This window comes from Pseudorca crassidens, chromosome 19 (genome assembly GCF_039906515.1).
Source record: "Pseudorca crassidens isolate mPseCra1 chromosome 19, mPseCra1.hap1, whole genome shotgun sequence".
Classification (NCBI taxonomy): Eukaryota; Metazoa; Chordata; class Mammalia; order Artiodactyla; family Delphinidae; genus Pseudorca; species Pseudorca crassidens.
This window is the reverse complement of record NC_090314.1, coordinates 40043369-40070636: the sequence shown is the minus strand read 5'-3', so window position 1 is coordinate 40070636 and position 27268 is coordinate 40043369. Positions and strand designations below refer to the sequence as shown.

Below are 27268 nucleotides of genomic sequence, written 5' to 3'. Positions count from 1 at the left end.
GAAAGGCCCCGTGACTTGCCCAAAGCCACAAACTGAGTATAGACAGAGCCTTGGCTTGTGTTTACTGAGCCCACCTTGACCTTGGACAAGTAGCTGAACCGCTTTGGGTCTCAATTTCTTTATCCATAAAAACAAAGACACATTCCAAGGCATGCCTGTTCCTTGCAGGTTGATTGTGAGGGCAGAGATAACATCGTTGAAGAGCCTGGCATGAAGAGCCTGGCATGGAGGAGATATCTTGAAACTGGTGGCTGTGATTCCACGACATCTATGTCTGGGAAGTCAGGAAAGCCCAGTGTGTGGAAAGCTGAGTCTGGAGCAAAGTTCAGGGAGGGACTCATCCCACCCTTCCCCCTCCAGGATCCTCAAACTAGCAAAGAAAGTGCAAGGGCCTGCAAGCTCAGTATCCACTCCTCACTTCACAGGCCCAGAGAGGAGAAATGACTTACCCAGGGTCACCCAGCAAGCTAGTAGCAGAGTCTGCCAAGCAGGGCTTGGTACCCAGACCTGGGATACTCCCTAGCGCCCCACATTCCCTGGGCTGGGCTATCAGAGTCTGTGAGCTAGTCTATGAGGAAGGCAGGCCCTTGCAAGCCCATCCCCACACAACTGAAGTGTGGGGACCCTCCCCAGGAGCCAGGGTTTCAGAGGGATCGAGGTCACTCTCAGGCTCATGAAGAGGAGCGGCGTTGTCTCCTTCTCACAACCTCGGTTGAGCCAAAATTCCCAGATAAAGGCGGAGATCTTCTCAGGCCAAGCCCCGCCCTCAGCCACCCCTTCTTCCTGGCCCAGTGTGTATCACTGCCTCTGGGTCAGGAGAGGGGAGGCCACCCTGCCAGGGTCCTTCCCGTATTGCTCTCCCCCTTCTCCTCTGGAAGAAGGGCCACGGCTACAGCGAGACACTACGGACCTGGCACACGTGCCACACTGCTGTCCAGTGCGTCTTTTCCTAGCTAGGTCCAGAGATGGGCAGTCACCTTCCCTCCATCCTGCAATCACACTTGGGCCTCAGGGGACCACAGGGAGGGTCTGGAGAGAGAGAGGTTTACTTTTCATTCACTCCTCGGCCTCAGGAATTGTGCCTGGGGCGCGGAGGTGGGGGTGGTGGACAGGTTCCAACGCCTGAGGCCACCTTAGGGTGCACTGCAGGTCAAGGCAGAAGTCTGGGGAGGGATGGGAGGCCGACGCTTGGGACGTGGGGGTCCCCTCCATTTGTTAATGGAGTCCCTTCTGAAGCTGACGTCTGTCCTCAGCCAGCACTCGGGCCGCAGCGGTCTCAGCCGCGCCACGCTTTGTCCCAGCTGCCTCCCCTCCCCCGCGGGCTCTCTGCTCCAGCCGGCATGGCTGGGGGCGCTTCGCGCGGGCTTCCCTGGCCTCTGGCCGGCAACCCGCGGGGGGACGGGGGCAGCACGTGACCCGCGCGCCAACACGGCTCGGGGGACGGCCGCGTCTGGCGTCGCCGCGCCGCGCCGCTGGCTCCCCCTCTAGGAAATCAATACGCTCTTGCGCCCCCAAACCCAAGTGGTTGGGAAGGGAGACCTGCCTTGGGCTGCGGGCCGGGGACGTCGGATCCAGAAGGAAACCAGGGCCGTTTTAACAGGGTGGGAGGCGGAGGGCGGCGGGTCAAGGGGAAGGTGCCCCGCACGTTCCAAGCCTCGCAGGCCTCGCCTCGCCCCGCCCCGCCCCGCCCGGCCGGCACCTAGTCCTCCGCAACCCATAGGCAGAGGCGACCCTCCCGCCTCCCCGCGCGCTCCGCGCTCGCCCCGCCTCAGCGCACTTAAAAGTTTACTCGGGCCCGGACGCGGGAGTGGCGAGCCGTGCCTGTCTACGTCGGGATGCTGCGCGTCGGGAGGCTGTGCGCCCGGAGCCCGTGGGTGCTGGGGGCCCGGGTCGGCCTCTCCCGGGTTTGGCAGGAAGTGGGGTTGTGGGGCGTCCGTCCCCTCAGGTACGCGGCCTGGGAGGAGAGGGACGGGCTCCGTCTCCCGGAGGGGATCTTGGGGGTCCTGCGGAACCTCGCTGGGGGCCGATCGCGCTCGGGCTGGGAGGCCCGCGGCTGCCCCACCTCCGGGCGGCACACGCGGGAGAGTAGGTACCCCGCACCTGGCACCTAGGCAACAGGAAATGCTGGCCTGGCCCACGCAGACTGGGGCTGCGGCTGGTGGCTGGCAGGGACCGTGCACTGACTCTGGGCTCTGGTCTGGGACTTTAGGTTCGTCCATTCGCGGGCACACTGATGGCCAGAAGTGGGAGCCGTTAGTGGTCTGTCCCGAGGGGGAGGGGCAGGGGCAAGGCCTGTACTCTGTCCCCAGGACACTGCCTCTGAGCTGGACCCCTTGCAGGGATAAACTTGGGGATCTTCCACCCGGTGTTGTCCACCCTAGGCCACTAAGCTCAGCAGTCTCCCCTCTCCTCAAACACCGCTTGGCTCCTTGCTACCTACCGGGCCTGTTTTCTTCTGTCCTCAATGCAGAGGGTGGGATGGGGGCTGGCAGGTGGAGGATGTGTTTCCAAGTAGTTTTGCTGCCTCTACAGCAACACAGTAAGTAATGTTACCTCCCTGTAAGATAACAGATGTGAAAGTGTGTTGATTAAGCAGAGCTGGCCTCCCGCTGATGTTATCAGTGGTGGCTTTTATCTTCAGCGCCCAGCAAGGGGAGGCCTGGGCACCACTGAGCCTGCCCTGCCAGCCAGCTAGGTCAGGACACAGTTTTGGATGCCAGGTGGAGTGTAGGTCTGGGCATGGAAAAGTGACGAGAAGCCGAAAGTTCTCTGAGAGAACTGCTTGGTTAAAAAAAAAAAAAAAAAAAAGGAATGAAGTTGGAGGGAGATGCAATTTCCTCCTCTTTGGCTAGAACTCCAAGATCACAACATTTTGAACTTGCTGGTTTCTGAAGATAGAAAGCATGCAGTGCTTTCAGATCACTAGGCTTAATTTTCTGGGAAAACCCAGTGGCTCAGGGCAGGTCAGCAGATGGGATTCTGTTGAGGAAAACGGTTCTCACCATTTCCCCACCAGGGAAGTCCCCTGACCTTTGACTTTTTATGTGTTAACAAAGCAGGTCTCTTACATGCTGCAGGCCTACAATTGCAGAGTAGGGGCACCAGGCCTCACTGAAATTCTGACTCTGTCAGGAGGAGACCCGTGTGTCCAGAGAAAGACTTCCTGAGCATTTGGCCTAACCCCCTCCCACCCCTGCCGCTCCCTGGCGCTTGAGGCCTTACCTACTGACTATGATGGTTTGGCCTGATTTTGCGCCTACTTTGTCCTCAAGAAGCCCTCAAGAGTCTCGAGCAGTCAGCAGATGTTCCGGAGAACGCACGCCACGTCAAGCACAGGGCGGGTATTGTGGTTATGAAAGCCAGAGAACGCAGTCCTCGGGGAGCTTGTAGTCTAGTGAGGGAGAAGATAAGTCCAGATGATCACTAGTCAGTGTTCTAGGTGCCATGGTGTGGAAAGCTCCAGGGCTTCTGTCCTCTGCTCTTTCTGACCTGGTCACATACAGCCTGCTTTCTTGCTGACAAACACCCCATGCCTGTTACCGATCAGATCCCCAGTTCTGTCTGTTAAGAAAAAGCAAGAACCTTGAAGCCAGACTGCTTTGGGTTATAGCTGCGTGACCTTGAGTATGTTACCTAACCGTGGAGTTTGTCACTAATGCTACCTACATGCTGGATTGACAAAGGCTTGCTCTTCTCAGCCTTTGCTTTGGGGCAGAGTTGGTACCTGAGAACCTCCAAATGGGGTCTGGGTAGGAATTTCAAGTGATTTGAAGGTAGGAGAGGATTCCCTCCTCAGTGGCCTCTTCATTGCACCTGGTTCTCTTCTGGCCAGTTACCAAGATGTCAGCCTCTGCCCAGCCCTAAATGGAGCCCCTGGATCTTCTGGACATTCCCCTATCCATCAAAGTCAGGGTTGTCCACAGCCTTTTTCCCCAGAAGGAAAGCAGAAGCTGCCCATTGCTCTACAGACCCCCTTCCCCTTGTCCACACAACCCCATCCCCAGGGAAGGCAGATGGTCTAGTCTGGAGCTTCAGGGAGCCTAGGAGGGCAGAATCCAATGCGATTCCTGATGAAGCTCCAATAAGCGCGCTTCCTTCAGACCTCTAACGCTGGCCTGGGGCTGCCAGTGAGGCAGCTGCGCCCAGGGTGTCGGGAACATTCAGAGCTGGGAAAGACAGAGAGAGCCGTGGCTCAAGCTTCTCAGAATCAGGTGTCACCCTCAGAGCGGGGGCTCCAGTGACTCAGTGCTGATGGTTGGTGCAAGGGCATGGGTGGGCTTCATGGACCACCCTCCAGGGGGATGGCTATAATCAGGTGGGACCAGTACTGGAAACTATAAAATGTTGTCCCTATATGAGGGGATTATATTAAGCTAGGAAGTGTTTTGGGTAGAAATCACAATAGAAAAATAGACCCTTCCCATAATCTACCAAAGATGATTAACAAGGGATTTGGTAATGATATCCTTACTCACTACTCCGGTCTAAATGTAATAATAGAAAATAAACTATAAATTTGGACGTTGTAATCAGTGACTGGTACACATCGGTTTTAGTTACCTCTCCTGCCTTGCACACAGTAGGTATGCAACCTACTGTAGAGGGTGCAGTGGAGGATACAAGGATGAATGAACTTGTTTCCAGTGGCTTCTTTGCCAGAAAGGGATCTGCAGGGAAGGATCATAGACCCACTGATTCAAGGCAGTAAGGATGCTCTACCAGGAGAGTGTCAATCAAAGCAGGGAAGAATCTGATAGGTGGGAATGGGATTAGGTAAGACTTCCTAAAGAAGCTGGAATTTGAGCCTGATCCCTCCAATGATAGGTCTGTGGTTTGAAGGATGAAGGCTGTATACTTGTATTGATATAAACTCTTGCTTGTGCTTGAACTCTTTTGAACCCTGCGTAGGAAGCCCTCCTAACATCTCCCACATTATTTATTTATTCCATCTACAGACAAAGACTTTGGAGCCAGACAGATCTAAGTTCAAAAGAACCACTTTCTAGCTGGTAGCTTTGGGACTAAGTTAAACTTGAGACTTTTGTTATGTGTAAATAGTGTTGTCGTGAGAGTGAGAGTTAAATGAGGTCGCGTAAGAAAATTCTTACCCGCAGCCTGGTGCTAATGAGTTATGAGACAGAAAGTACTTATGTAACAATGGCTTTGCGCATTCCTGCAATGACCCCCAAGACCCACCGTTTAGAGCCTTGTCTGGAGAGCAGGAGGAAGACGTTCTGGCAGAGGTAACTGCTTAAACCAAGCTGGGGCTGCTCTGGTTGTGTTGACAGACCCATCCGTGATTACGCTGAGTGTTGGGATAAAGGACTGCTTTTTTTCCCCCCTGATCAAACCAAAGTACAGGATGTAATTGCATCTCTTAAAGGGGCCTTGCTAGAGGAGTGTCCTGATAAATGACAGGAACCAATAATTCTGCCAGGGGCCTCTCCCTTCAGAAATAAACAAGCTGTTTTTCTACCTTAGGAATCATGTTCTGTGAATCTCATTGGCATGCATGTATTTCTCGGTTTGGGAGCTGAATGACAGGAAAGCAAGCCCAGCCCGACCAGTATGGCTTTAGGCAAGTCTCTCAACCTCTCCGGACCTTGGTTTCTTTGTAAAATAGGCCACTTGGATAAGAAGCACTCTGCAGTATTTCTGTGGACATTCTGTGATTCCTAAGGAGGCTGGGCTTTGAGACTTGGATCCCTGAATCCAAGAGGGCTGTGGTCGAAGTAGGAAGCCTTCATACTTGTATGAAATCTTACTTATGCTTAAACCCTTATGAACTCTTCCTAACCTCTGGACTCTCTGGTTTTCTCTAGTCCTCTATGAGTGAACAGAAAACATTGAGGGTTTTGACCCTAGAAAGCTAAGAGCTAAACCTTGTATGCACCTTAGTGATGCCATCAAGGGCAGGTGTTCTGAATCAGCCTCCACCCCTGGCTCCTGTGTACTTTCCCCATGAGCCCCGAACAGTGGCCCAAGGGAAAATCTGCAGCATGGATGCCTCCTAACCCCAAGTATTTCAGGTCCTCTGTCTTCTTGAGTTTACTGGACTCAAATAATAATTTCCTGTTTACTTTCTCTGCAAAAACACATATACACCATCAGTTTTATTCGAGCTAAAAATGGAAGCTTCAGGCTTCCCTGGTGGCGCAGTGGTTGAGAGTCCGCCTGCCGATGCAGGGGACATGGGTTCGTGCCCCGGTCCGGGAGGATCCCACATGCCGCGGAGCAGCTGGGCCCGTGAGCCATGGCCGCTGAGCCTGCGCATCCGGAGCCTGTGCTCCGCAACGGGAAAGGCCACAACGGTGAGAGGCCCGCGTACCGCAAAAAAAAAAAAAAAAAAAAAAAAAGGAAGCTTCCACCAATACAGAGTGCCTTGCTCAAAATCTTCATTGTAGCTCTTACCTTGGGGGTTCTTTGTAGTCTGCATTCTTTGTAAGCTGTGGACTCCTTCAGGAAGGTTATGTTGGGTGGTGGAAAGATCATGGGACTTTATGGTTTAATTACAGACAGTAAAATGCACAAATCTTGGTTGTGCAGTTTGATGAATATTAACAAATGTATTCACCCATTACTCAACACCCCAAGATACAGAACTTGTCTATCGCTCTAAACAGTGCTGTTCAGTAGAAATATACTGTGAGCCACATGTGGAATTTTATGTTTTCTAGTAGCCATATTAAAGTAATAAGAAATAGGCAATAAGTTTAATGATATATTTTCTTTAACTTAGTATAGCCAAAATATCATTTCAGCAGGTAATCAATCTTTTCAAAATTGCTAAGGAGGTATTTTATATTCTTTATTTCATAAAGTCTTCCAAATCAGGTGTGTATTTAACACTTACAGAACACTTCAGTTCAGACTAGCCATGCTTCAAGTGTTCCAGAGCCACATGTGACTAGGCTACCATATAGACAGCACAGTTCTAGAAATTTCTCTAGTGCCCCTTTCCAGTCAGTTCCCTTCCCCAACCAGAGACTATCACTGTTCTGATTTCTAATCTCCATAGATTAATTTTGTCTATTCTTGACTCTCAGAGTATATACTCTTGTGTCTATCTTCTTTTGCTCAAAAATCAAGGGTTGCTTTTGGGAGGAGTGACCTGTTAATCTTGACAAAAAATTCATGAAAGTGTGTGTTATACATTAAACAGTTTAGCTTTCCTTGATAACCACGGGGAAAAGGACATGATCTCCTATGCTCAATATTTCACCTCTTGGGTGTGGCAGCATAAAGGCAAGCTGAGAAGTGGGGGGCCTCAGAATAGGTCTAACAAATGTGTCAAGGGGCTATCCCAGCAGAGAGTGATGGAGATGGTGTGGCTTCTAGGCCCACTGAACTGGGCAGCCCAGTTACACCTTGTGGTCCCCAATATTATATCATCAAAGAACTGTTGTTGTTTTTTTTTTAATAGATTTATTTTATTTATTTTTGGCTGCGTTGGGTCTTCGTTGCTGCATGCGGGCTTTCTCTAGTTGTGGCGAGCGGGGACTACTCTTCGTTGCGGTGTGCGGGCTTCTCATTGCGGTGGCTTCTCTTGCTGCAGAACATGGGCTGTAGGCGCGTGGGCTTCAGTAGTTGTGGCTCGCGGGCTTCAGTAGTTGTGGCTCACAGGCTCTAGAGCACAGGCTAAGCAGTTGTGGCGCACGGGCTTAGTTGCTCCGTGGCATGTGGGATCTTCCCGGACCAGGGCTCGAACCCGTGTCCCCTGCATTGGCAGGCAGATTCCTAATCACTGCGCCACCAGGGAAGTCCCTTGAATAACTTTTCATGTGCTTATCTGCCACCTGTATATCCTTTTTGGTGACGTATCTCTTTATGTCTTTTGCTCATTTTCCAGTTGAATTTTTTTTTTTTAACTGTTGAGTTTTCAGAGTTTTTTATGCAATCTGGATAACTAGTCCTTTGTCAGATATGTGGTTTGCAAATATTTTCTCCCACTCTGTATCTCATCTTTTTGTCCTCTTAATCGGGTCTTTCGCAGAGCGAAAAGTTTTAATTTTGATGAGGTCAGTTTATTAATTTTATAGATCGTGCTTGTAGTGTCAAGTTTAAAAACTTTGCCTAGCCTTAGATCCTAAAGGTTTTCTCCCATGTTGTTTTCTAAATGTTTCTAATGTTTTACATGCAGTCTGTGATCTATTTTGAGGTGGTGTTTTTTTTTCCCCTAAGAGACTTAGGTCGAAATTCTTTTTTCATAAATTTATTTATTTTTACCTGTGTTGGGTGTTCGTTGCTGTGCGCGGGCTTTCTCTAGCTGTGGAGAGTGGGGGCTACTCTTCATTGCAGTGCGCGGGCTTCTCATTGCAGTGGCTTCTCTCATTGTGGAGCATGGGCTGTAGGCGTGTGGGCTTCCGTAGTTGCGGCACATGGGCTCAGTAGTTATGGCTCACGGGCTCTAGAGCACAGGCTCAGTAGTTGTGGCACATGGGCTTAGTTGCTCCGTGGCATGTGGGATCTTCCCGGACCGGGGCACGAACCCATGTCCCCTGCATTGGCAGGTGGATTCTTAACCACTAAGCCACCAGGGAAGCCCCTGAAATTCTTATTTTTTGCTGAGGACCTTTCAACATCATAGTCATTCTCGTGCTCTTGGTGGCCACTGCGCATTAAAATGGCCATCAGTTAAGAAAATAACCATTCACTAGTGCTCTTTGGGTTTTATTTGTCACAACAGCTCCTTCATTTTCTTGAACACTAGTTGTATGTTGTAGCTGGTATAAATGTGTCACTCATCTTTGTGGGTACATAAAAATAACTTTATTTCAGGATAAAACAGTTATTACAGGTTAAAAGTTGTCCCCTCCAGCCCAACCATCTGCCATCTCTACTCCCAGATTGACCACTAGCCTAGTGTCTTTCTGAAAATTAGGGAAAGGAGCCCCCCCCCACCCCTGCAAGAATGCAGCCCCATGGTGCGTGGATCAGTGAGCAGTACTTGGGCTGCTGGGTTGAATAATGAATCTTGGGGTGATGTGCAAGGGAGATGGAAGAGGAGAGCCTGCCTCTCATCTGCCATGAGCTAGAAGATGCATTGGCACATTTAGCTGGAGCTGTGTCTCACACAAGGGTGAGTATGTTGACTGAGGACTGAGGCTTGCCCAAGAGGACAGCACATGAACTTCATGGGCAGCCTGCAGCCCTGCCTTATTGCATAAAAGTTAGTCTTGGGCTTCCCTGGTGGCGCAGTGGTTGAGAGTCCGCCTGCCGATGCAGGGGACACGGGTTGGTGCCCCGGGTCCGGGAAGATCCCACATGCCGCGGAGCGGCTGGGCCCGTGAGCCATGGCCGCTGAGCCTGCGCGTCCGGAGCCTGTGCTCCGCAACGGAAAAAAAGTTTCGGTTCCTCCACATGCTTACCAACACTTGATATTTTGGTTTTTTGTTTACAGCCTTCCTAGTGGGCGTGAAGTGGTATTTCATTGTGGTTTTAATTTGCATTTCATGTGCTTGTTGGCCATTCATATATCTTCTTCGGGAAAAAGTCTATTCAAGTTGTTTGCTTATTTTTTTTTTTTTTTTTAATAAATTTATTTATTTATCTTTGGCTGTGTTGGGTCCTCGTTTCTGTGCGAGGGCTTTCTCTAGTTGCAGCGAGCGGGGTCCACTCTTCATCGCGGTGCGCGGGCCTCTCGTTGCGGAGCACAGGCTCCAGACGCGCAGGCTCAGTAGTTGTGGCTCACGGGCCCAGTTGCTCCGTGGCATGTGGGATCTTCCCAGACTGGGGCTCGAACCCGTGTCCCCTGCATCGGCAGGCGGATTCTCAACCACTGCGCCACCAGGGAAGCCCTGTTTGCTTATTTTTAATTGGGTTATGTGCATTATTTATAATTCATTCTTTTGGTCATTCATTTGAGCACTTCTTACATTCCAGGCCCTGTGAAGCACTGAGGATAAAACAGTGAACACATTAGTTGCCAAAGATGAAAGGTCAAAGGAATTATTTTTTTTTTAAATCTTTGTTTCCTGACTTCTCTTATGAAATCAGATCTGGCAGCCGATCCGGGCCTGAATTTTCACAGGCCCATTCTCTGTGGACAGCTTTAGGTGGGGCTGTACCTTGTCTCCAGTTCCCTCCCAGCTCCCGCCTGGCTGACTCACTCCCACCTGGCGTTTTATAGTACCCAGCGCGCATAGCTAAAGGCTTACTCTAGTTGTTTGAGTTGGTAGCAGCTGGGACTCCTGGCGGTCCTGCTCCAACTCCTTAAACTTTCCACAAACAAGCAAACAACTTTTCCTGAAACCAAATCTCTTTATTGTCTTTTTCAGGTTTAAATGGGGGTATCTGCCACTTTGTTTAAGAGTAGAAAAAGAAGAGGCCACCCTTCTTGACCAAGGCGCTTGGGAGTGTCTGAGGAAGGAGGGACGTAGAATCAGTGGTGTTTGCACTCGGTCTTTCCAAACGATGCGTGGTTCTTAAGTTTATGAGCAAATTGCATTGATATGTGTTTCTAGAACCCTTCAATCCTCTGAAGGAGCAACCTGTTTCCACCACAACCCTGCCCTACGCAGTCCCAGTTTCTCGGGTTCAATTAGTAAACAATTGTGGAAAAATAGAATTGAGATTAGACAATCTCTGTTGATCAGTTAGGGACTAAATCCAGAGCCTAAAGAAGAGAATTACCCATCCCATCCTTTCTCCCTGGCTTGGGCAGGCAAGGCTGTAATGCTGGGGCAGTGGTACTGAACTCTCCACTTCAGGCTCAGCTATTTACCAGCAGGGCAGCCCACTTTGCCTCTCTGCACTTCAGTTTCCTTACCTGTACAATGAGAGTTCCTAATTCCCACCTGTATTTTTCAGAATTGGCTTCGTGTGTATCACAAAAATCCCCTCTCACCGTGGTTTTAGGAGGTGGGGGTTTCTTCTTCTGGGAGATGGCCAGTCTGTGGCCGGCATGGTAGAGCCTGCTGTCAGACTCCAGGCCCTTCTGTCTGTTGCTCTGTGGTGCCCAAGCTCACCATGTGGTCCAAGAGAACTGTCATGGGCAGCATTACAGCCAGTGGGAAAGAAAAAAAGATGTGCTTCTCTTTAAGGGTTCTTCTCAGAACCTGCACTCACGACCTCTCCTTACGTCCGCTTGGCCAGAACTTTATTCTTGGACCAGACCACCTGCTGGGGAAGCTTGGAAATGTGGTCTCTATTCCACCTGGCCATAGCCAGGTGAACATCTGAGGGTGTATTATTAAGGGACAAGGGGCTACTGGGGGTCTCTCTCATACCATCTATCAGAGCCACCATGAAGATAAAGGAGATAATACACAGGGCAATTGAACTGCATTTCGCGGGGGGGCACATTAATCAACCTGTTGATTTGCCAACTAGACACTCCAAGAAGCCACTGAAAACCATGGTGAATGTGTAGAAAACCAGATTCCAAACAAAATAGGACTCCGGGTCATTTTGAGAAGAAGAGGGTCCGTGTTGTCAGGCAGATCCCCCCGCTCCCCACCTTTAATGATCTGTTGACAATGTGACCATTAAACTGGCTGAGATCTGTATTTCTCTGCCTTCTAATCCAGATGCTGGGCTGTTGGGAAGCGGCCTGCCAGGCTTTCAAGGGCAGTGGTAAGCCACTGAACGCAAAAAATGTATATAGTTAGGATTCACCAGTTGTAAGCAATGGAAACCGAACTCGGACTGGCTTAAATTTGTTTGTTTGTTCATATTTTAGATTACATATATAAGTGAGATCATGCAGTATTAATCTTTCTGTGTCTGGCTTATTCCCCTTAAGCATAATGTCCTTTAGGTTCATCCATGTTGTTGCAAATGGAGTTCAGCTTTCCCCTCCCCGACCCCCAGACTGGCTTAAATTGAAAGAGGGAATTTATTGACTGTTGACAGTGAAAAGTCCAGAGGTAGGTAGGCTTAACACGTGACTGGGTCTAGGTATTCGACAATCGCAAGATTAAGTCTGTCACTGGGTCTTCCTGTCTCTGTTTCTGTCTCTCTTTGTCTCTCTGTCTCTTTCCATCTCTCCTACTTTCCTCTGTGTTGACTTTCTTCTTAAGCAGGTTTTCTCCACATGCTTGCTCTTGCCCCTATCACCTTGGCAAACCCGAAGAAAAGAGCATATGTGTTTCCCAGGGGGCAAAAATGGACGCCCTCCACAGTATGCCTGTGAGTGAAGGATTTGGGTACACAGTCTCTCTTGAGGGGTGTCATGGTGACCACAGGGAACTACCTTAGTAGTTCTTTAGGTTTGTCAACCTGAGTGTGGGCTGCTGGCAGGGCTTCAGAGGCCCGTGACACCTGGCTGTTTTCTGCTCCAGCACACCTGGCTTAGGTGACTCCCTACAGCCCTTTGAGAAGATTGCCCAGGTAGGTAAATAGCATCCCCTTGAGGATAACCACTGATCCAAGTCCTCAGACTTTATAGGTGGGGAAGCTGAGGCCTAGAGGGATGAAGACACAGGTATCTTAACTTGGATTCTCTTGAGAGCAAGGACTTGGGTGCTGGTGATTTATCTGCGATCCTAGGAAGTAGGAGTGAGGGAGTGTGGAGGAGACAAGAAGAGAAGTCAGTATGGCGTGTGTGCAGGCAACCAGGGTCTTCCCCCCGGGACTCGATGCCTCCCAGAACTGTCCAGCTAAGAAGGGGAGACTTGAGGGAGTCCCTGAGCAGACAGAACCGCAAGGAACTGTCCCAGCAGCTGAAACCAGAGATGCACTGAGGAGACATGTCAAGGGACACCAAAGGTGTCTGTGACAGCCACCCACCCAGCGGGTGGTACCCCTGGGATGAGACCTCAAGCCCCCAACTCCAGCCCAGTGCTCGCTCGCTTCCCAATGTGTGGCTCCGCCTCGCTGAAGTCAGGACAGCCTCCCCATCAGCCCACACTGGGACCCGCCCTCCTGCGACATGAGGTCTCCTCACCCATTTACAGGGAAAACCAGTTTTGCTCCGCTCTGCCCTGCCTACCTTGTTCTTCCCAGAAATTCTTCCCCATAAGCCATAAGTGGTCAGTCAGTGAAAGCCAGGCTCGGTCTTTTCAGCTCAGCAGCTGCAGGACTGAATCGTCAGGAAGGGTCCCTGGGGCCCAGACCACCCAGTGGTGGCCCAGAGGAGGCCTGGAAGGATCCTGGAAGGGTCCTGGAGCATGCCCTCTCTGATGAGCACAGGGTCTGAGAGCTACCACACTCCCACCTGGGCCTGGGTGGGAGCCCAGCAGCTGTCACCCAGGGCAGCGAAGCGGGCACGAGCAGCCCTGGGCCTGTGACACTTGGATTGCTGGGGACCTTTTTTCGTTTTTGCTTTTAATTAATGAATAGACTTTAGATAGTTTTAGTAATTAATAGTTTTATTTTTTAATTTTTTTAAGTGTACATTTATTTAACTTATTTATTTGGTTGCACCAGGTCTCAGTTGCAGCAGGCGTGCTCCTTAGTTGCGGCTCATGGGCTCCTTAGCTGCAGGTCGCCAGCTCCTTAGTTGTGGCATGTGTGCTCCTTAGTTGCAGCTGGCATGCTCCTTAGTTGTGGCCTGTGAACTCTTAGTTGCGACATGCATGTGGGATCTAGTTCCCTGACCAGGGATCAGACCTGGGCCCCCTGCATTGGGACGCGGAGTCTTAAACACTGCGCCACCAGAGAAGTCCCCCTAAACAGTTTTAGAGTTACAGAATAACTGAGCAGATTGAACATAGAGTTCCTTATACCCACCCCCCACCCCACCCCGGCACAGTTTCCCTGCTATTAACATCTGCATTAGTGTGGTACATTTGTTACAATTAGGGAACTAGTATGGTACGTTATTATTGACTATAGTCCGTAGTCCATTAAGGTTTAGTCCTTGTGTTAGACTATTCTGTGGGTTTTGACACATACCCAGGGGCCTTTTCACTAGGAGGAAGCGGTGTGTAGGATGAGGCCATTCCTAGCCCACACAGCCCACCTCCCTGCTTCGTCAAATCAGCGTGATTGACTTCAGTTTCCCTTTCCAGGGTTTTGGCACCAAGGCTCCAGGCCCCTGGCACTGAGTGGAAACTGGGGAGTAGGTTGGGGAAAAGAACCTTCTCTCTGATTAACGACAGGACGTCAGCCTCCAGGTTTGATCTCCCAAGGGCGAAGCAGGTCCTAAGTTAAATGATGATGGTCCCTGGGGATGGGGCGGATCAGACAGCTTCTGGAGTATCCCGCACACATTGTAAGCAGCCTACCTCCCAGCGGGGTGTGCCAGCCTCTGTCGCCAGGACGCCTGGGTTGGTGCAGCTGAGCCCACAGCCCCTCTCCCCACAGCTCTGGAGAGATGGATCGCACCGCCACCCTGCCCATTGGAGGCCTCAGCCATGTCCAGGGCCACAGCACGTTGCACCTCATTAACAAGACTGTGGGGCAATGCCTGAATGCCACAGCGCAGAGGGTCCCGGACCGAGAGGCCTTGGTCGTCCACCACGAAAACATCAGGTTGACCTTTGCCCAGCTCAAGGAGGAGGTGGGTCCTGACTTTGAACCCTCAAAGCGGGCAGGTGCTGGCCCCCAGGCTGCCCTGGCTGGGTGGAGCAGCAAGGGTGGCGCCTAGCTGTGGGGCAGGGTGCTGGGGCTGCCTGAGAGCCCCAAGGGATGTCAGGAGAGGAGGGCAGGACAGAGGCAGAGGTGGCCCAGGTGCCTCCTGCATCAGTCGTTCTTGGGACACTGGTTAACTACGCATGTTCCCAAGCCGCCTCCAGATCTGCTGAGGCCTAGGTATCTGCCTGTCCCTTGTTCCCAGGTGGTTCTGATGTGAACCCCTGGGCCAAAGGTTAAGGGGCGAGTCATGGGCCCCTTTCTGCTCACCTGCATCTCACCCTTTTGCGCCCTGTTTATACCAGGTGGACAAAGCTGCTTCTGGGCTCCTGAGTACTGGCCTCCGCAAGGGTGACCGTCTGGGCATGTGGGGACCCAACTCTTACGCATGGGTACTCATGCAGCTGGCCACGGCCCAGGCAGGCATCATTCTGGTGAGGAGGGGCTTACCTGGCACAGCTGGCTGTGGGGGGGGGGCATCATTCAGGGGAACCCCCTTGACCCTTGGCCCCAGAATCATACCGGTGCCTGGCTGGTTTCAGACCAGCTGGTGCTTTCTCCTGAAGCCCACCAAGGAAGCCTGAAGGTACAGGGTGCTGCCTCTGAGAGTGGAGGGGCAGTGAGAGGGACAGAGTCTGCCCAGGACACGTGATGTACCCTCTCTGTCTCCACCAGGTGTCTGTGAACCCAGCCTACCAGGCTATGGAGGTGGAGTATGCCCTCAAGAAGGTAGGCCCATTCCTAGCCTTGGTGGGGGCGGGGGAGCCAGCTGGTGGCACAGGGGGCTTCCAGTTGTCATAGAGGGCTGACTGGGCTGGGGGGCCATGCTCAAGGGAGTGACCCCCAGAGTCTGTCCTTCCTTAGACGGTGGGTGGGAAGAGTGGGCTGTTGGTCAGACAGGCTAGTGTGTGTGTTGGGGGTGGTGTGTGTGTGTCGGGGGTGGTGCATGTGTGTGTCGTGGTGGTGGTGTGTGTGGGCAGGAGAGCAACTGTTAGGACGCCACCACATCCCCAGGCTGGGTCTTCCTGCTGACCGTGGTGGGGCCCTCCCCTCCTACAGGTGGGCTGCAAAGCCCTCGTGTTCCCCAGGCAATTCAAGACCCAGCATTACTACAACATCCTGAAGCAGATCTGTCCAGAGGTGGAGAAGGCCCAGCCGGGGCACTTGAAGAGTCAGAGGTGGGGGTGTCCCAGATTGGGAGGCGTGCCTCATGCAGCCTCCTGGCCCCCTCATCCCGTCCCCATCTCTGTGGGCCCTTCCTCAGCCCCCGACTCTCACCATGCTCCCTTACCCCCAGGCTCCCAGAGCTGACCACAGTCATCTCGGCGGACGCCACTCTGCCAGGGACGCTGCTTCTGGATGAGGTGGTGGCAGCTGGCAGTCAAGAGCAGAATCTGGCCCGGCTCCGGCACACCCAGCAGCTCCTGTCCTGCCATGACCCCATCAACATCCAGTTCACCTCGGTAGGGCAGAGGTCTCCTGTCCCGAGCCCAGGCTGGCACACTAACGCTTGCCCGTCATGTGGCCCTCCCCCGAGAAGGAGGAGGCAGCAGAGGAGATCAGGGGAGAGCAAACACTCTTCTAGCGGGGCCGGCCCTAGCTGTCTGCTCTGCCCGGGAAAACTTCAGCACCTGGTGTCCACGTCACACGCCCACCTCCCCTGGCCCTCTTGTCCCCAGCACAGGGGCAGATGCACTGAGCCACCACAGGTCAGAGCCCCTCATTTAGCAGATCGGGAGACTGAGGTCCAGAGAGGGCATGTGCTGGTGAGCCCCAGAGTTCTCTGAGCGGCATAAGGACAGACCTTATTTGCCACCTCTGTGGATCCTAACACCTGGCACCGTGTAGGCATGTGGCAAATCTTTGTGAATATGTACTGAGTGAATGAATGGATCTGGGGCAGCCGTCTCGGTCTCCTGACTCCCCGTCCAGTGCTCTTCCATGCACTGGCCCAGGGTGGGAAGGAGATGGGATGAAAGAGGCCAAGCCATCACCTGCTTGTCTTGTCAGGGGACAACCGGCAGCCCCAAGGGGGCCACGCTCTCCCACTACAACATTGTCAACAACTCCAACATGATAGGAGAGCGCCTGAGACTGCACCAGAAGGTGAGGGGGTGCTGGCCCAGCAAGGGCTTCCCTGGCACCGTGCCGGCGGTGGGGGGCTTGCTGGGCTCCCCCGCTGGCTAGAGGAACTGGCTTCCGGGGGCCCTGCAATAGACCCAGCCTCCTGCTTCCATCTCCAGCCACCAGACAAGTCACGGGTGGTCCTGCCCAGCCCCCTGTACCACTGCCTGGGTTCCGTGGGAGGCACAATGGTGAGCTTGATGCACGGGGTCACCCTCATCCTGTCCTCTCCGGTCTTTGATGGCAAGAAGGCGCTGGAGGCCATCAGCAGAGAGAGGTGGGCATCAGTGGACAGCTATCTGTGGGCTGATAAGACCCTCCTATTCCTCACTTCTGGGCCCTGATCCCTTTCCAAGATGTCTCTTCCCTCCAACCAGGAGAAATGGAGACGGGGTAGTGGGAGACCCCCAGGCGAGGACCAGTTCCTCCCTCCAAGGAGCTTCTCCTGCCTGTTCCCCATAGTTGCAGCCTTGGCCCTTACTGTAGGGTCAGGTGGGGTGGTGAGAAGAGGAAGTTCCCTTCTACTTCCAAGCCTGATTCTGAGATGTACCTCCCTCATACAGAGGCTCCTTGCTGTACGGAACTCCCACAATGTTCGTGGACATTCTGAACCAGCCAGACTTCTCAAGTTATGACATCTCAGCCATGTGTGGAGGTGGGATGGGGCCAAGGGTGGCAGGCCAGGATTGGCCCAGTGAGCTACATACGTGCCCAATCTTTCATTTAGGGGCAAGAAGGCCACTGTAGAAACATGGGTGGGAGGGAGGAAAATCCCCAGTGTCCCTAGACTCCAGCCCAAGGCCAGCTGCCTGGTCTAGGAATAGGTCCGGGGTTGGGGAGAGAAGGGAATGTTATTTCCTAAAAAGGGCCGTAGGTGAAGGGAGGGTCCACTGGGCCTGGAGAAGGTGGGAGCTGTGTCAGCCCTCTCTCTGATTCAGGTGTGATCGGTGGGTCCCCTGCATCCTCAGAGCTGATCCGAGCCATCATCAACAAGCTGAACATGAAGGAACTGGTGGTGAGTGGAGGACGGGGCTGGGCAAGAAGAGGTTGCTGGGAGTGGGGAGGAGCCCAGCCTGGGTCTCCAAGGAAGACCCTCTGGCTGGCCGTCATTCCAGAAAGCAGATGTGAGACAAAACAGTCTTACCTAATCGGCAGCTCTCAAGTCACAGAGATAGGTGACAGGGGAGTAAATATTACACATACATAAATTTATATTTATAGAAATCTGGGGAAGAAATGCAGCACGGGAGGATGTGTGGCAAAGCACCAGTGTCCGGCTAGAGTGTCCTGGCAGGCGGGGGCTGGCAAAGTTGGGGGTAGGGGCTTGAGACCCTTCCTAGAAGCAAGGGGTGGGGCAAGGATCTGATGTTTGTTTCCAAATGGCAGGGAAAGGGGAGCAGAGACGAGGATTCTGGAAGAGTGGCCATCCTGATGGCCACCGTGTTCCGGTTCTAAAGGACTGGGGGGGTCTCAGCAACGGCTTCTCTGAGAGGAGCCGTAGCCGTGGGGCCAGGCGTGCTGAAGCTCTCACCGTCCGGTGGAGCTGGGTTTGTGCTGCAGTGCCCGAGTCCCCTCCCAGGACATGTCTCGGTGTGGACAGCTCTGTGCATCAGCAAAGGCTGTGGGGAGAAGGTGGGGGTCAGAGGTGGGAGGATCAGTAGTTTCTCCGGCAGAAGGCAGAGACCAGTCACCAGGACCGGCTGGGTCAGGACCTGCGGTGAGGCGAGGATTGGTGTCAGGACTCCAACAACCTAGACGGTGTTTGGAGAGAATGGTGGTGGTCCTGGGCAGCATCATTTTCCCCCTTAGAGGGGGAGCCCCAGTCCTCCCCTCCTCTCCCTGCAAACATGGAGGGTCTGCATGCCCTTTCATGGTGGGGAAGTATCCTGAGACACCCTCCTCACTTCCAGAATCTCTAGAGAGGGAATGGGGGACCTGCCCACCGGGCCATACCTGTTTAATGGCGGCCGGCTTTCTTGGACCTCTTAGTGGGGAACTTGCAGCCGCGGAAGGCGTCCGTGTCACGAATGTGCTGGCCCCTGAACTTGGCGGGCGACGCGCAAGTGGCATCAGGGCGGGAGGTCTTGGCTTCCAGCCACCTGGAGAGACAGAGAGTTGCTGGGGTAGGGAAGAGAGTAAGAGTACTGGAGGAAGGGCCAGTGAGCCATGGGGCCAGGTTGACTTGGCTTTAAGGTAGTCTGGAACTGTCATCTTCATGCAAATCGGGAAATGCCCAGGGTTCCACACCTATTAGGTAGAGATCTAGGACATATGCCCAGGATGTCTTAGTGCAGGGCCAGTGTGTCTCTACTCCATCACACGAGCGTGTTCTGGGGGTACCACGGGGGTCTTCTCACCTCCGCAGTCCCTGGAGCTGGCAGGTACATTTCCAGGGGTTGTTGGTGAGGGTGAGGGTCTCCAGGCTGTGAAAGGGGAAGCTGGAAGGCAGCTGGTTCAGGCGATTGTTCTCCAGATGGACATGTTTCAGCGTGGTCACACCCAGGAAGGCACCATCAGAGAACTAGGGAGGGAGGTGGGCACGAGTGAGCACCCCAGCCCGTGTCCGGCCTCTCCCATCTCTATGGCCCCAGAGGAGCAGGGTCGTTCCCTGGACGTAAGCAGTGGGACCTTGAGGAGTTTCACAGTATGACTAAGTTGTCTCAGATGACCTAATCCATACAACCACCTTTTGAGATAGGTAGTGTTATTTCCAATATGTAAATTGGTGGGGGGGGGGAGGGGTTAAGTCCCTTGCCCAGGGAGTCAACAGTAGCTGCAGGACCACATCCAGCTCCTCCTCCCCTGGCACCATGCTTCCTGCACAAACACTGGGGCTGGGGAGGCAGCCAGAGTTTGGCCCCAGTGGCCCAAGCTGGCACACAGTGAAGCTGGTCAGTGTTCGGTGCGATGGGCAGTGGGCCCAGGTTCCCCACAGCCCCCAGGGTCCTGGGATGTCCCCCAGCTCTGTCCTCACTGCTCCCTCACTGCCTGCCAGACTATTTGTGGAGCCACCTCGGGGGAGTCTTGGGCCAGGCTGTCTGGCTCCAGAGGAAACATTCTATTGGTGCCCATATCTTGGCCCAGACGTCACAGTTTCTGCCTGGCCTCCCCTGCCCCAAATGAGCCCCTGCTGCCCTGCTCTACTTCCCACTGAAAGGCCACGCTGGCAATGGTGGGCCACGGGCGACTCTGACTTCTGCTGGGGAGTGGCTGGGGCTGAAGAAGGGCAAGCTCGGGCAGACTCTGTCCACCCAGATGAAGGCTGGTTGCCGTCCAGGTATGATTCTGCCCTCATCTCTGTGCCTGTGGCCCAGAGAAGGGTGTGAAGTTCCCTGGTGATCAGACTGCTCTGATGACCATCTCCCCCACCTTGCCCTGGTCCCTGCCCAAACCTCCTGGCCGGAGCCCCTACACCAGAGCGATTTTCTAGTCCCAGGGAAGGATTCCACTCCGACCCAAGGCAGCCCCACCTGGCCAGGTGCTGGGCATCACAGAGGAGGAAGGACTGAGCAGCCAGGAGATGGATCTGGTGACCGGAGTGGGCAAAGGGCAGTGAGTTGTCTGGGACATGGTGAGCCATGGCCAGTCTTTCCTATGGGGAGATACCTAGGGTCCTTGAGCCAAAGGTTAACAGGGGTGAGTGGTTCTGCCTTTGCCCCCTCACGGAAACCATGGGTGCATGTCTGCAACCTGGGGCAGGCCCCCTGTCCCCACTCAGCTGAAATGGACCTGAGAATGCAGTGGAATGTATGTGTGTGGACTGGGGGTGGGTATGGGGGGATCCATCAGGGCCTCTGGGAGGCATGGAGGGGTCTTCCTCAGGTATGTGTTCCTCCTCACTCCCCAGCCCCCCCACCCCATCTGAGCACACTCCCCACCAGGAACAGGGTGTCTTTGTGGGCCTGATTTGCCCAGCTCCTCTGGAAGGCTCCTCAGTAAACAAACCTCCCTTTATGGGGTGGTAGTTTTACTGGAGACGGGGGCGGGGGGGGGGGAACAGCAGAGGAGGGGTGGAAGGCCCAACAGGAAGAGCGGGCTGCTGCCCACAGCAGGGGGTTTGGGAGCCCTGGACATGCCTCCTGGGGGCCATTGGTGGGGCCAGGGCAGCCCCAGCTCTGTTCCTAAGTAGGAATCCTAGGAGGGCAGTGGCCGAGACCAGGGACAGGGGCAGCAGGGCGGGATTTGGGGTGAGAATATGACAAGATGAGGACAGAGGTAGCAGAGCTCCTCACCTTGGAGATAGCCACAGGAAGAGGCAAATTTAGGGGAGAGGGGATGGTGCCCAGCTGTGGCCCTGGATCCCTGGGCCTCCTGGCAGTGAAGAAGGAGCCGGGGCAGAGCCCTGCAGCCAGGAGCTCACCTTCTCCAGGTTGGTGTTGTCCAGCCAGAGGGTCTCCAGATATCTGCCGAAAGACTGGAAGGCATTGTCGGGAATGCTTTTCAGGGGATTGTGGGACAGCTTCAGATCCTCCACCACCCGCAGCTTGCTCAGAGCAGCCAAGGGGTAGCTGGACAGCTGGTTCCTGTCCAGGTAGAACTTGGCGAGGTTCTCCACGTCCTCCAGAGTGCCGGGCTGCAGGGAACTGAGGGAGTTTTCCGACAGGTAGAGCCAGCGCAGGTCCTTGGCGCCGTGGAAGGCGCCCGGGCGCAGCTCGCGAATCTTGTTGTTGTTGAGCTGCAGGATGAAGAGGTTGACCAGCGGAGAGAGCAGCCCCCGGGGCAGCTCGGTCACCTTGTTGTGGTCCAGGTAGAGGTAGGTGAGCTCGGTCAGGTCGTCGAAGGCGCCGGTGCGCAGCACGCGGATGTCATTGTGGGACAGGTACAGGTAGATGAGCTGCTTGAGGCCGCGGAAGGCACCCGCGGCCACCTCGCGGATGCGGCAGTGCTGCAGGTGCAGCGACACGAGGTTCGGCATGGCCCGAAACGAGTTGGCAGCCAGCACGGGGAAGTTGTTGCGCTGGAGGTTGAGCAGCTTGGTCTTCTCGGACACCTTGGGGATCTTCTGCAGCCCCACCTTGTCGCAGATGACGTGCTGCAGGTCACCGTGGCAGTGGCAGTTCTGGGGGCAGGCGGCCAGCGCCGGCAGCAGGCCGGCCAGGAGGCCGAGGCTGAGCAAGACGATCGGGCGGGCCATGGCCGGGACGCCTGGGGCCGGGGCTGGGGGCAGCGGCAAGTCCTCAGTGCTCCGTCTCCCGCCCTATTTATGCGATGGCCCTGACCACAGCCGGCAGCCGGAGCCAGCTCCTACGTGGAGCCGCGAGGCCGCCGGGAGCTGCGCCCCCGCCCTCGAAGGGGAGGGGCCCCCCCACCATGGGGACCGTGTGGTCCCCTATCTCCCTGCCCTCGGATTCTGCTCCCTCCCCACCCCCACCCCCTTCCCCACCCCCACCCCTCCCCACCCCCACCCCCCGCCGGGGTGGGTATGGGTGTGTCCCGGGCCCGGAGTTTACACCAAAGAGAGGGAGGCTTCCCTGAACTTATTTGTTTGCTCAAGTCTGAGCCTCCACGCCTCCCCCCTTCTGCGCTCGGCCGTGTGCCCTGGACCCAGCGAGGGAGGAAGCGGGGCCGGACAGCGAGTCTCGCCGCAGTCGCCGGCCGGCGGCGCTTTAATGGGGCTCTCTGGCGTCGGGCTCCCCTTCCAGCTGCACCCGCAGCCAGTCCTCAGGAGGTGGGAGCTCTTCCCTGCCCTGGACTGGCCTCTGGCCCCGCCTCTGGCCCCTCTCTCCCAGCCCCGGGCTTGAGTTTCTGTCCCCTGCACCGCCTATGCCCCTTTGCCACGACTGAAGGTGACCAGAAAAGTGGGAACTGGGGGCAAGGGGAATGCACAGGGCTTGGCAAACACCTGAAGACCACAGGCACAGTCGCACCATCTCCCCCGTCCTTAATCTCCCTGAAATGTCCCCACCTCCTCATCCCCACCCCCAGCGGTCAGGACCCCTTGGTGGGGGGGTTCTCCCAGAGTGGCAGCCAGAGAGGCATCAAGGTGTACTTGACAGAAGCCACACCTGGGCAGTGGCCCCAGGACTGTGAGGGTGGGTGAGGGGGCTGGGTCCTGACTACAAGGGACCAGCCCCGGACAGCTTGGGCTTCTCGACCCTAGATCCTGTGGACAGCCCTGCCCCAGCCGACCAGGTCTCTGTGTGTCCACGTGACTGCCACGGTGTCCACATTTTTGTGGAAAGGGGAGAGTGGGCAGGCAGAGTCTCAGCTCTGGCCCCAAAGCGAGCTCTGGGCTGATGGTAGGGGTTCTTGTCTGTGTTGGGGGTGAGGGGAGGAGCCAGACCCCAGGTCTCTCCAAACCCCAGCTATGCCTGAGTCATTTCCACTAACACAGAGGAAATGGGGGGTAGGGTGGGGTTGAAGGATGAAAAAATGTCTGGTGTCTTTGCTGGCTGGAAGGAACCTGGAACAGAGGGCAGCCAGCCCCTCTCCCTTCACCCAGCACTCAGGTGTGGAGGCCTGCCCTCTCCTAAGCCCCTGTCACCTGTCGCCTCTAGATGGGGGTCATAGTTGGCCGAGAGCACCGCCTGGTGATGTTCCTCCAGGGCTGGCTGCTGGTTTTCTGTTGCTTAGGATGTTCTGACCACTGGAAGGGGGGGTGGGGGGGTGTGCCACTGGCTTTTTAAATCCTTGCTTTGGCTGTATTTTTATTTTGAGGAAAATAAATTTACAGGAAACTCTCCAGAACTTGGGGGGCACCTACCCCAAGGCTAGGCACTTGTCCCGGGTTTCGGGTGGGCTGTGTCTGCGTAGCTCCCAGCTGGTCAAGGCAGGCTGGCTTTCTCATCAAGTTTACAGGTCCTTCAGCTTGGAAGGGTGGGGCAGGGGATGTTGTGGCCCAAAATCAGGAAGGGGGTGCTAAGACAGCCGGGGGAGGAGGTGGAGAAGGCTGGGACATTGGTAACGCTGCTCCAGGAAAGAACAAAGACTGAGAGCCCGGCCCCCTGCTAGCTGAGCTAGTCTGCAATACATCCAGTGCCTCTGCCTCCCGACTTCTGCGGAAGATGCCTCTTTTCCCACCATTCAACTGCCTTTCCACTCTCCCCATTCCCCGCCCCACCCCCGACCCGGTTCCTTCCCTCAGGGTAACTTCCCCACCCTGCTGCAGTCCTGGGCTCTGTTCCAAACACCCTTTCTGGACCCTCTAGGTGGTTTATGGAGCCACAGAGAACAGTCCCGTGACCTTCATGAACTTCACCGAGGACACTGTGGAGCAGAAGACGGAAAGTGTGGGCAGAATCATGCCTCACACAGAGGTGGGCCCCAGACCCCACCTCCCACCACTCGCCGGGCGTTCACCCCCTGGGACGTCTATTGCGTTCAATTAGAGATCCAAACAGCTCACTCAAGACGCTGAGAGCCCGCAGCAGCAAGGTCTTGCAGCAGCAAGGTCTTGCCGGGCCTGGGGCTTTCTCTGTGGGCTGAGGCCTGAGTGGGGAAGAGCTGGAACAGTGGTCAGCCGCAGCTGACCTTCTCCGCAGCCTCCCTTGCTGTCTGAGGTGTGCTTTTGCCAAGCCCACTGTCTGTTTTGGGGCAGCCAGAACAGCCTCAAAGAGGATCCAGGGCACAGAGATTTTTCCTACACAGCTCTTTCTCTCCCATAGCCCTGCCTCCCCAGCCGCCCCCACTCACTTTGGCAGAGGTCCTCTTTTCGCTTGGCATAAACAGTTTCCCAAGCAGCTTCTTCCTCTGGGGGTCCCTTGCACCTTGAAGGCTGACCCAGAGCACCTTTCGCTCTCAAATTCCCAGCCTGTAACAGTGGTGCTTTACGCCAGCCCGTACCTGGTTTCCCCTCCCCGCCTTGTGCCCTTGCCCCTCTGGGGTCACTGCCAGAGTGCTTCCCCAGGGACCAACTGCCCTTCTCCCTGAAGTGAGTGTGCAGTGACATCAGCCCCCTCCCATGTGTCTGACAGCCTCACTGCCACTCCCTGGGATGCCCACCTGTGAGGTAGACAGGGCAAGTGTAGTTCTCCCCATTTCACAGATGCAGACACGAGGCACACAGGCTAAGCTTTCCTTGCACATTGGCTGTGGCTCGTTTCTCAACTAGGCTTTCAGATTCTGCCTGTTTGCCACCTCTTCTGTTCACATGGCCCTGCTGTGCCACCCTCTTTGGCTTCTTTATTTACTGCTTAATGGGAAGTAAGAGGAGACTCCCCTTTCTTGTGCATTGTTTATAATTCTTCAGCTGGCCTGGCTCCCCCGCAGGCTTCCTCCTCTGAGCAGCTCCTTTCCACTCTGTTTCCTCAGCACCTCCTGGCCTGGGCCTCAACTATTCTTTCATGCCCAGCTCCAGGGTCGGACTGGTGATGGACCTACTCCAGCCTTTGTCTCCCTTCCCTGGGGATGGGCAGAGCCAGGGGGATTCATTACTAGGGGGAAGGAAGGCAAAGCTCCCCCCATCCTGAGGGCCCCCCATCCTGAAGTGAGAGGGTGGGAGGCCCCAGCCTGAAGCTGCCTGGTCCCAGGCCCAGATCGTGAACGTGGAGACGGGGACACTGGCAGAGCTGAACACACCTGGAGAGCTGTGCATCCGAGGGTACTGCGTCATGCTGGGCTACTGGGGTGAGCCCTGGAAGACCGAGGAAGCAACTGGACAGGACAAGTGGTACCGGACAGGGTGAGAAGGCAGGGCAGTGCGGAGAGTTGGGCTGCCGAGGGGAGGCTGGGGGTCCTGAGGCTGAGCTGGCAACATTGAACTAGAACAGGGAGAACGTGTGTGTCAAGATGGTCCCTTCACATCTCCGAGACTTAGTTTCCAAAATGTATAAAATGGGGATGACCATAGTCTCCAAATAGGGCTCCCAGAAGGACCAAATGCAGCACAGATGAGAGCACCTGGGACAGTGCCTGCAAAATCTGAGCCAAGATTCAGTCACTCATTTAATTCAACAAATTCTAATTATGCACCTGCCATGTGCCAGCATGATTCTAAACACCGGTGGCCCAACGGAAGGCACACTGGGAAGGGTCCTGCTCTCACTTCCCACACGTCCGGTGGAGGGAGACAGATACAAACAAGATCATTTCAGACATTTATAAACATCACGAAGAAAATAAAATAGGGTCCTAAGAGAGAGAGTGGCTGTGGTGGGGAGGGGAGCTTCCCTTTACTGGGTGATCAGAGAAGGCTTCTCTAAGGTGGAAACGTTTGAGCTGAAACCTGAATGATAAGAAGAAGCCAGCCATGAAAATCATATGTATAGATATGTTTAGAGAGAGAAAAAATATGCCATAGGTATGGGTTTACTTGGTTTTATCTGCCTCCTACATGAGACTATACGATCCAAGTAATGTCTTGTTCATGCCATATGCCCCAGAGGCTAGAGTAGTGCAAGACATATAGTGGGTGCTTGATAAATTTTTGCTGAATGAGTGAGCGAGCCAGCCAGATGAGGCAGAGGTGAGAGGCGGCTCCTGGGCTTTCCTTGCAGAGACATTGCCATGATGGACGAGCAGGGCTTCTGCAAGATTCTGGGCCGCTCCAAGGATATGATCATCCGCGGCGGTGAGAACATCTATCCCGCTGAGCTCGAGAACTTCCTTCACACACACCCACAGGTGCAGGAAGTGCAGGTGAGGCGCCCAGCCCGGGTGAGCCCAGGTGAGACCCCAAGAGCAGGGGACACGGATGGGGATGGGGATGTCTGATCTCTATCTCTGACTCTGGAAGGTGGTAGGAGTGAAGGATGAGCGGATGGGGGAGGAGATCTGTGCCTGCATTCAGCTCAAGAAAGGGGAGAAGACCACAGCGGAGGAGATCAAGGCTTTCTGCAAAGGGAAGGTGGGACCCTCAACCCACCCCAAGCATCACGACGTTGCTCACTTCTCCAACACCCTCTGCCTGCCAACCTGTCAGCCCACTGTCCCCTACACCCAACTGTGGGACCCCGCCCAGCCTCATGCTTTATCTCCCTCTGGTCTGCAGATCTCCCACTTCAAGATTCCGCGATACATCGTGTTTGTCACAAACTACCCCCTCACCGTCTCAGGAAAGGTGTGTAAGGAGACCAGGGAGGGGTAGGGGAGCCCGGGGCCCAGGTGCAGAAGGTCAGGCGGCCTGCCTATACCTCCCCGAGTGGTGGGCCAGATTCTGTTGAGAGGCTGGCAGTAGGGTAACCAACTAGTCAGCTCATCCTGGTTTGCCCCAAACCCTCCTGGCTTTAACCTGAGAAACTCCTCAGTCTTAGGCAAACCAGCTGGGCTTGGTCACCCTAGCTGGCAGAGGCCCACGCCTGGTTCTCACTCCTTTCCCTTTCCTCTAGGTCCAGAAATTCAAACTAAGAGAGCAGATGGAACACCATCTAAACCTGTGAATAAAGGAGTGGGGAGGATCCTTCCTCCCTGCCCTTCCCCCACATTCCCCTCGTGGGCTCTGCGATTTGGCATAAAGAGCTTCTCTGTTTACTTTGGCTGTTCTCTTGCTGGCGTGCTCTCTTGGCAGTTGCTACAGGATGGAGAAGGGAAGAGACCAAAGCACTTTCAGACCTCCTATTCCTTGTCAACGATGGTACTAAGCACTTCGGCGTGTATTATCTACTTCATTTAATCCTCACTCGATTCCTTTGAGATACCAACACAATATTTTTTCACATTGTTGCCAGATTAGTACAGCAAGAAGTATTCTTTT

The 27268-nt window shown here is 54.6% G+C and overlaps 2 protein-coding genes across 7 annotated transcripts; one reads left to right on the top strand and one right to left on the bottom strand.

Moving 5' to 3' along the window:
- The first annotated feature begins 1546 nt into the window (after positions 1 to 1546).
- On the top strand, positions 1547 to 27045 carry ACSF2 (acyl-CoA synthetase family member 2). 4 transcript variants are annotated; one of them, XM_067717371.1, is made up of 17 exons: positions 1547 to 1945; positions 13953 to 14057; positions 14248 to 14443; positions 14820 to 14948; positions 15190 to 15243; positions 15574 to 15692; positions 15812 to 15977; positions 16525 to 16620; positions 16758 to 16915; positions 17202 to 17293; positions 17577 to 17653; positions 23787 to 23894; positions 25107 to 25258; positions 26073 to 26214; positions 26312 to 26422; positions 26567 to 26635; positions 26904 to 27045. In XM_067717371.1, exons 1-17 carry the CDS (start codon positions 1836 to 1838, stop codon positions 26952 to 26954), a joined length of 1935 nt encoding a protein of 644 aa, XP_067573472.1. In that variant the 5' UTR covers positions 1547 to 1835; the 3' UTR covers positions 26955 to 27045. The 4 variants fall into 4 exon arrangements, with proteins under 4 accessions (XP_067573472.1, XP_067573473.1, XP_067573475.1 ...); XM_067717372.1 differs by having other exon boundaries at positions 1611 to 1870; XM_067717374.1 differs by lacking the exon at positions 13953 to 14057 and having other exon boundaries at positions 1611 to 1870.
- Positions 17826 to 21943, bottom strand: CHAD (chondroadherin). 3 transcript variants are annotated; one of them, XM_067717378.1, is made up of 4 exons: positions 20999 to 21943; positions 18996 to 19159; positions 18592 to 18737; positions 17826 to 18257 (listed from the first exon to the last, which is right to left on the bottom strand). In XM_067717378.1, exons 1-3 carry the CDS (start codon positions 21770 to 21772, stop codon positions 18596 to 18598), a joined length of 1080 nt encoding a protein of 359 aa, XP_067573479.1. In that variant the 5' UTR covers positions 21773 to 21943; the 3' UTR covers positions 17826 to 18257; positions 18592 to 18595. The 3 variants fall into 3 exon arrangements, with proteins under 3 accessions (XP_067573479.1, XP_067573478.1, XP_067573476.1); XM_067717377.1 differs by having other exon boundaries at positions 17826 to 18350; positions 20999 to 21942; XM_067717375.1 differs by having other exon boundaries at positions 17826 to 18389; positions 20999 to 21939.
- Positions 27046 to 27268: the final 223 nt, after the last annotated feature.

Coding starts and splice junctions, on each gene's coding strand:
- CHAD (XM_067717378.1), bottom strand. CDS start 21,772: ATGGCCCGCCCGATCGTCTTGCTCAGCCTCGGCCTCCTGGCCGGCCTG. Junction 19,160..20,998: donor ACAACACCAACCTGGAGAAG/GTGAGCTCCTGG, acceptor CTCCCTCCCTAG/TTCTCTGATGGTGCCTTCCT. Junction 18,738..18,995: donor CAGCTCCAGGGACTGCGGAG/GTGAGAAGACCC, acceptor CTGTCTCTCCAG/GTGGCTGGAAGCCAAGACCT.
- ACSF2 (XM_067717371.1), top strand. CDS start 1,836: ATGCTGCGCGTCGGGAGGCTGTGCGCCCGGAGCCCGTGGGTGCTGGGG. Junction 15,244..15,573: donor TGGAGTATGCCCTCAAGAAG/GTAGGCCCATTC, acceptor CCCCTCCTACAG/GTGGGCTGCAAAGCCCTCGT. Junction 17,654..23,786: donor TGAACATGAAGGAACTGGTG/GTGAGTGGAGGA, acceptor TGGACCCTCTAG/GTGGTTTATGGAGCCACAGA.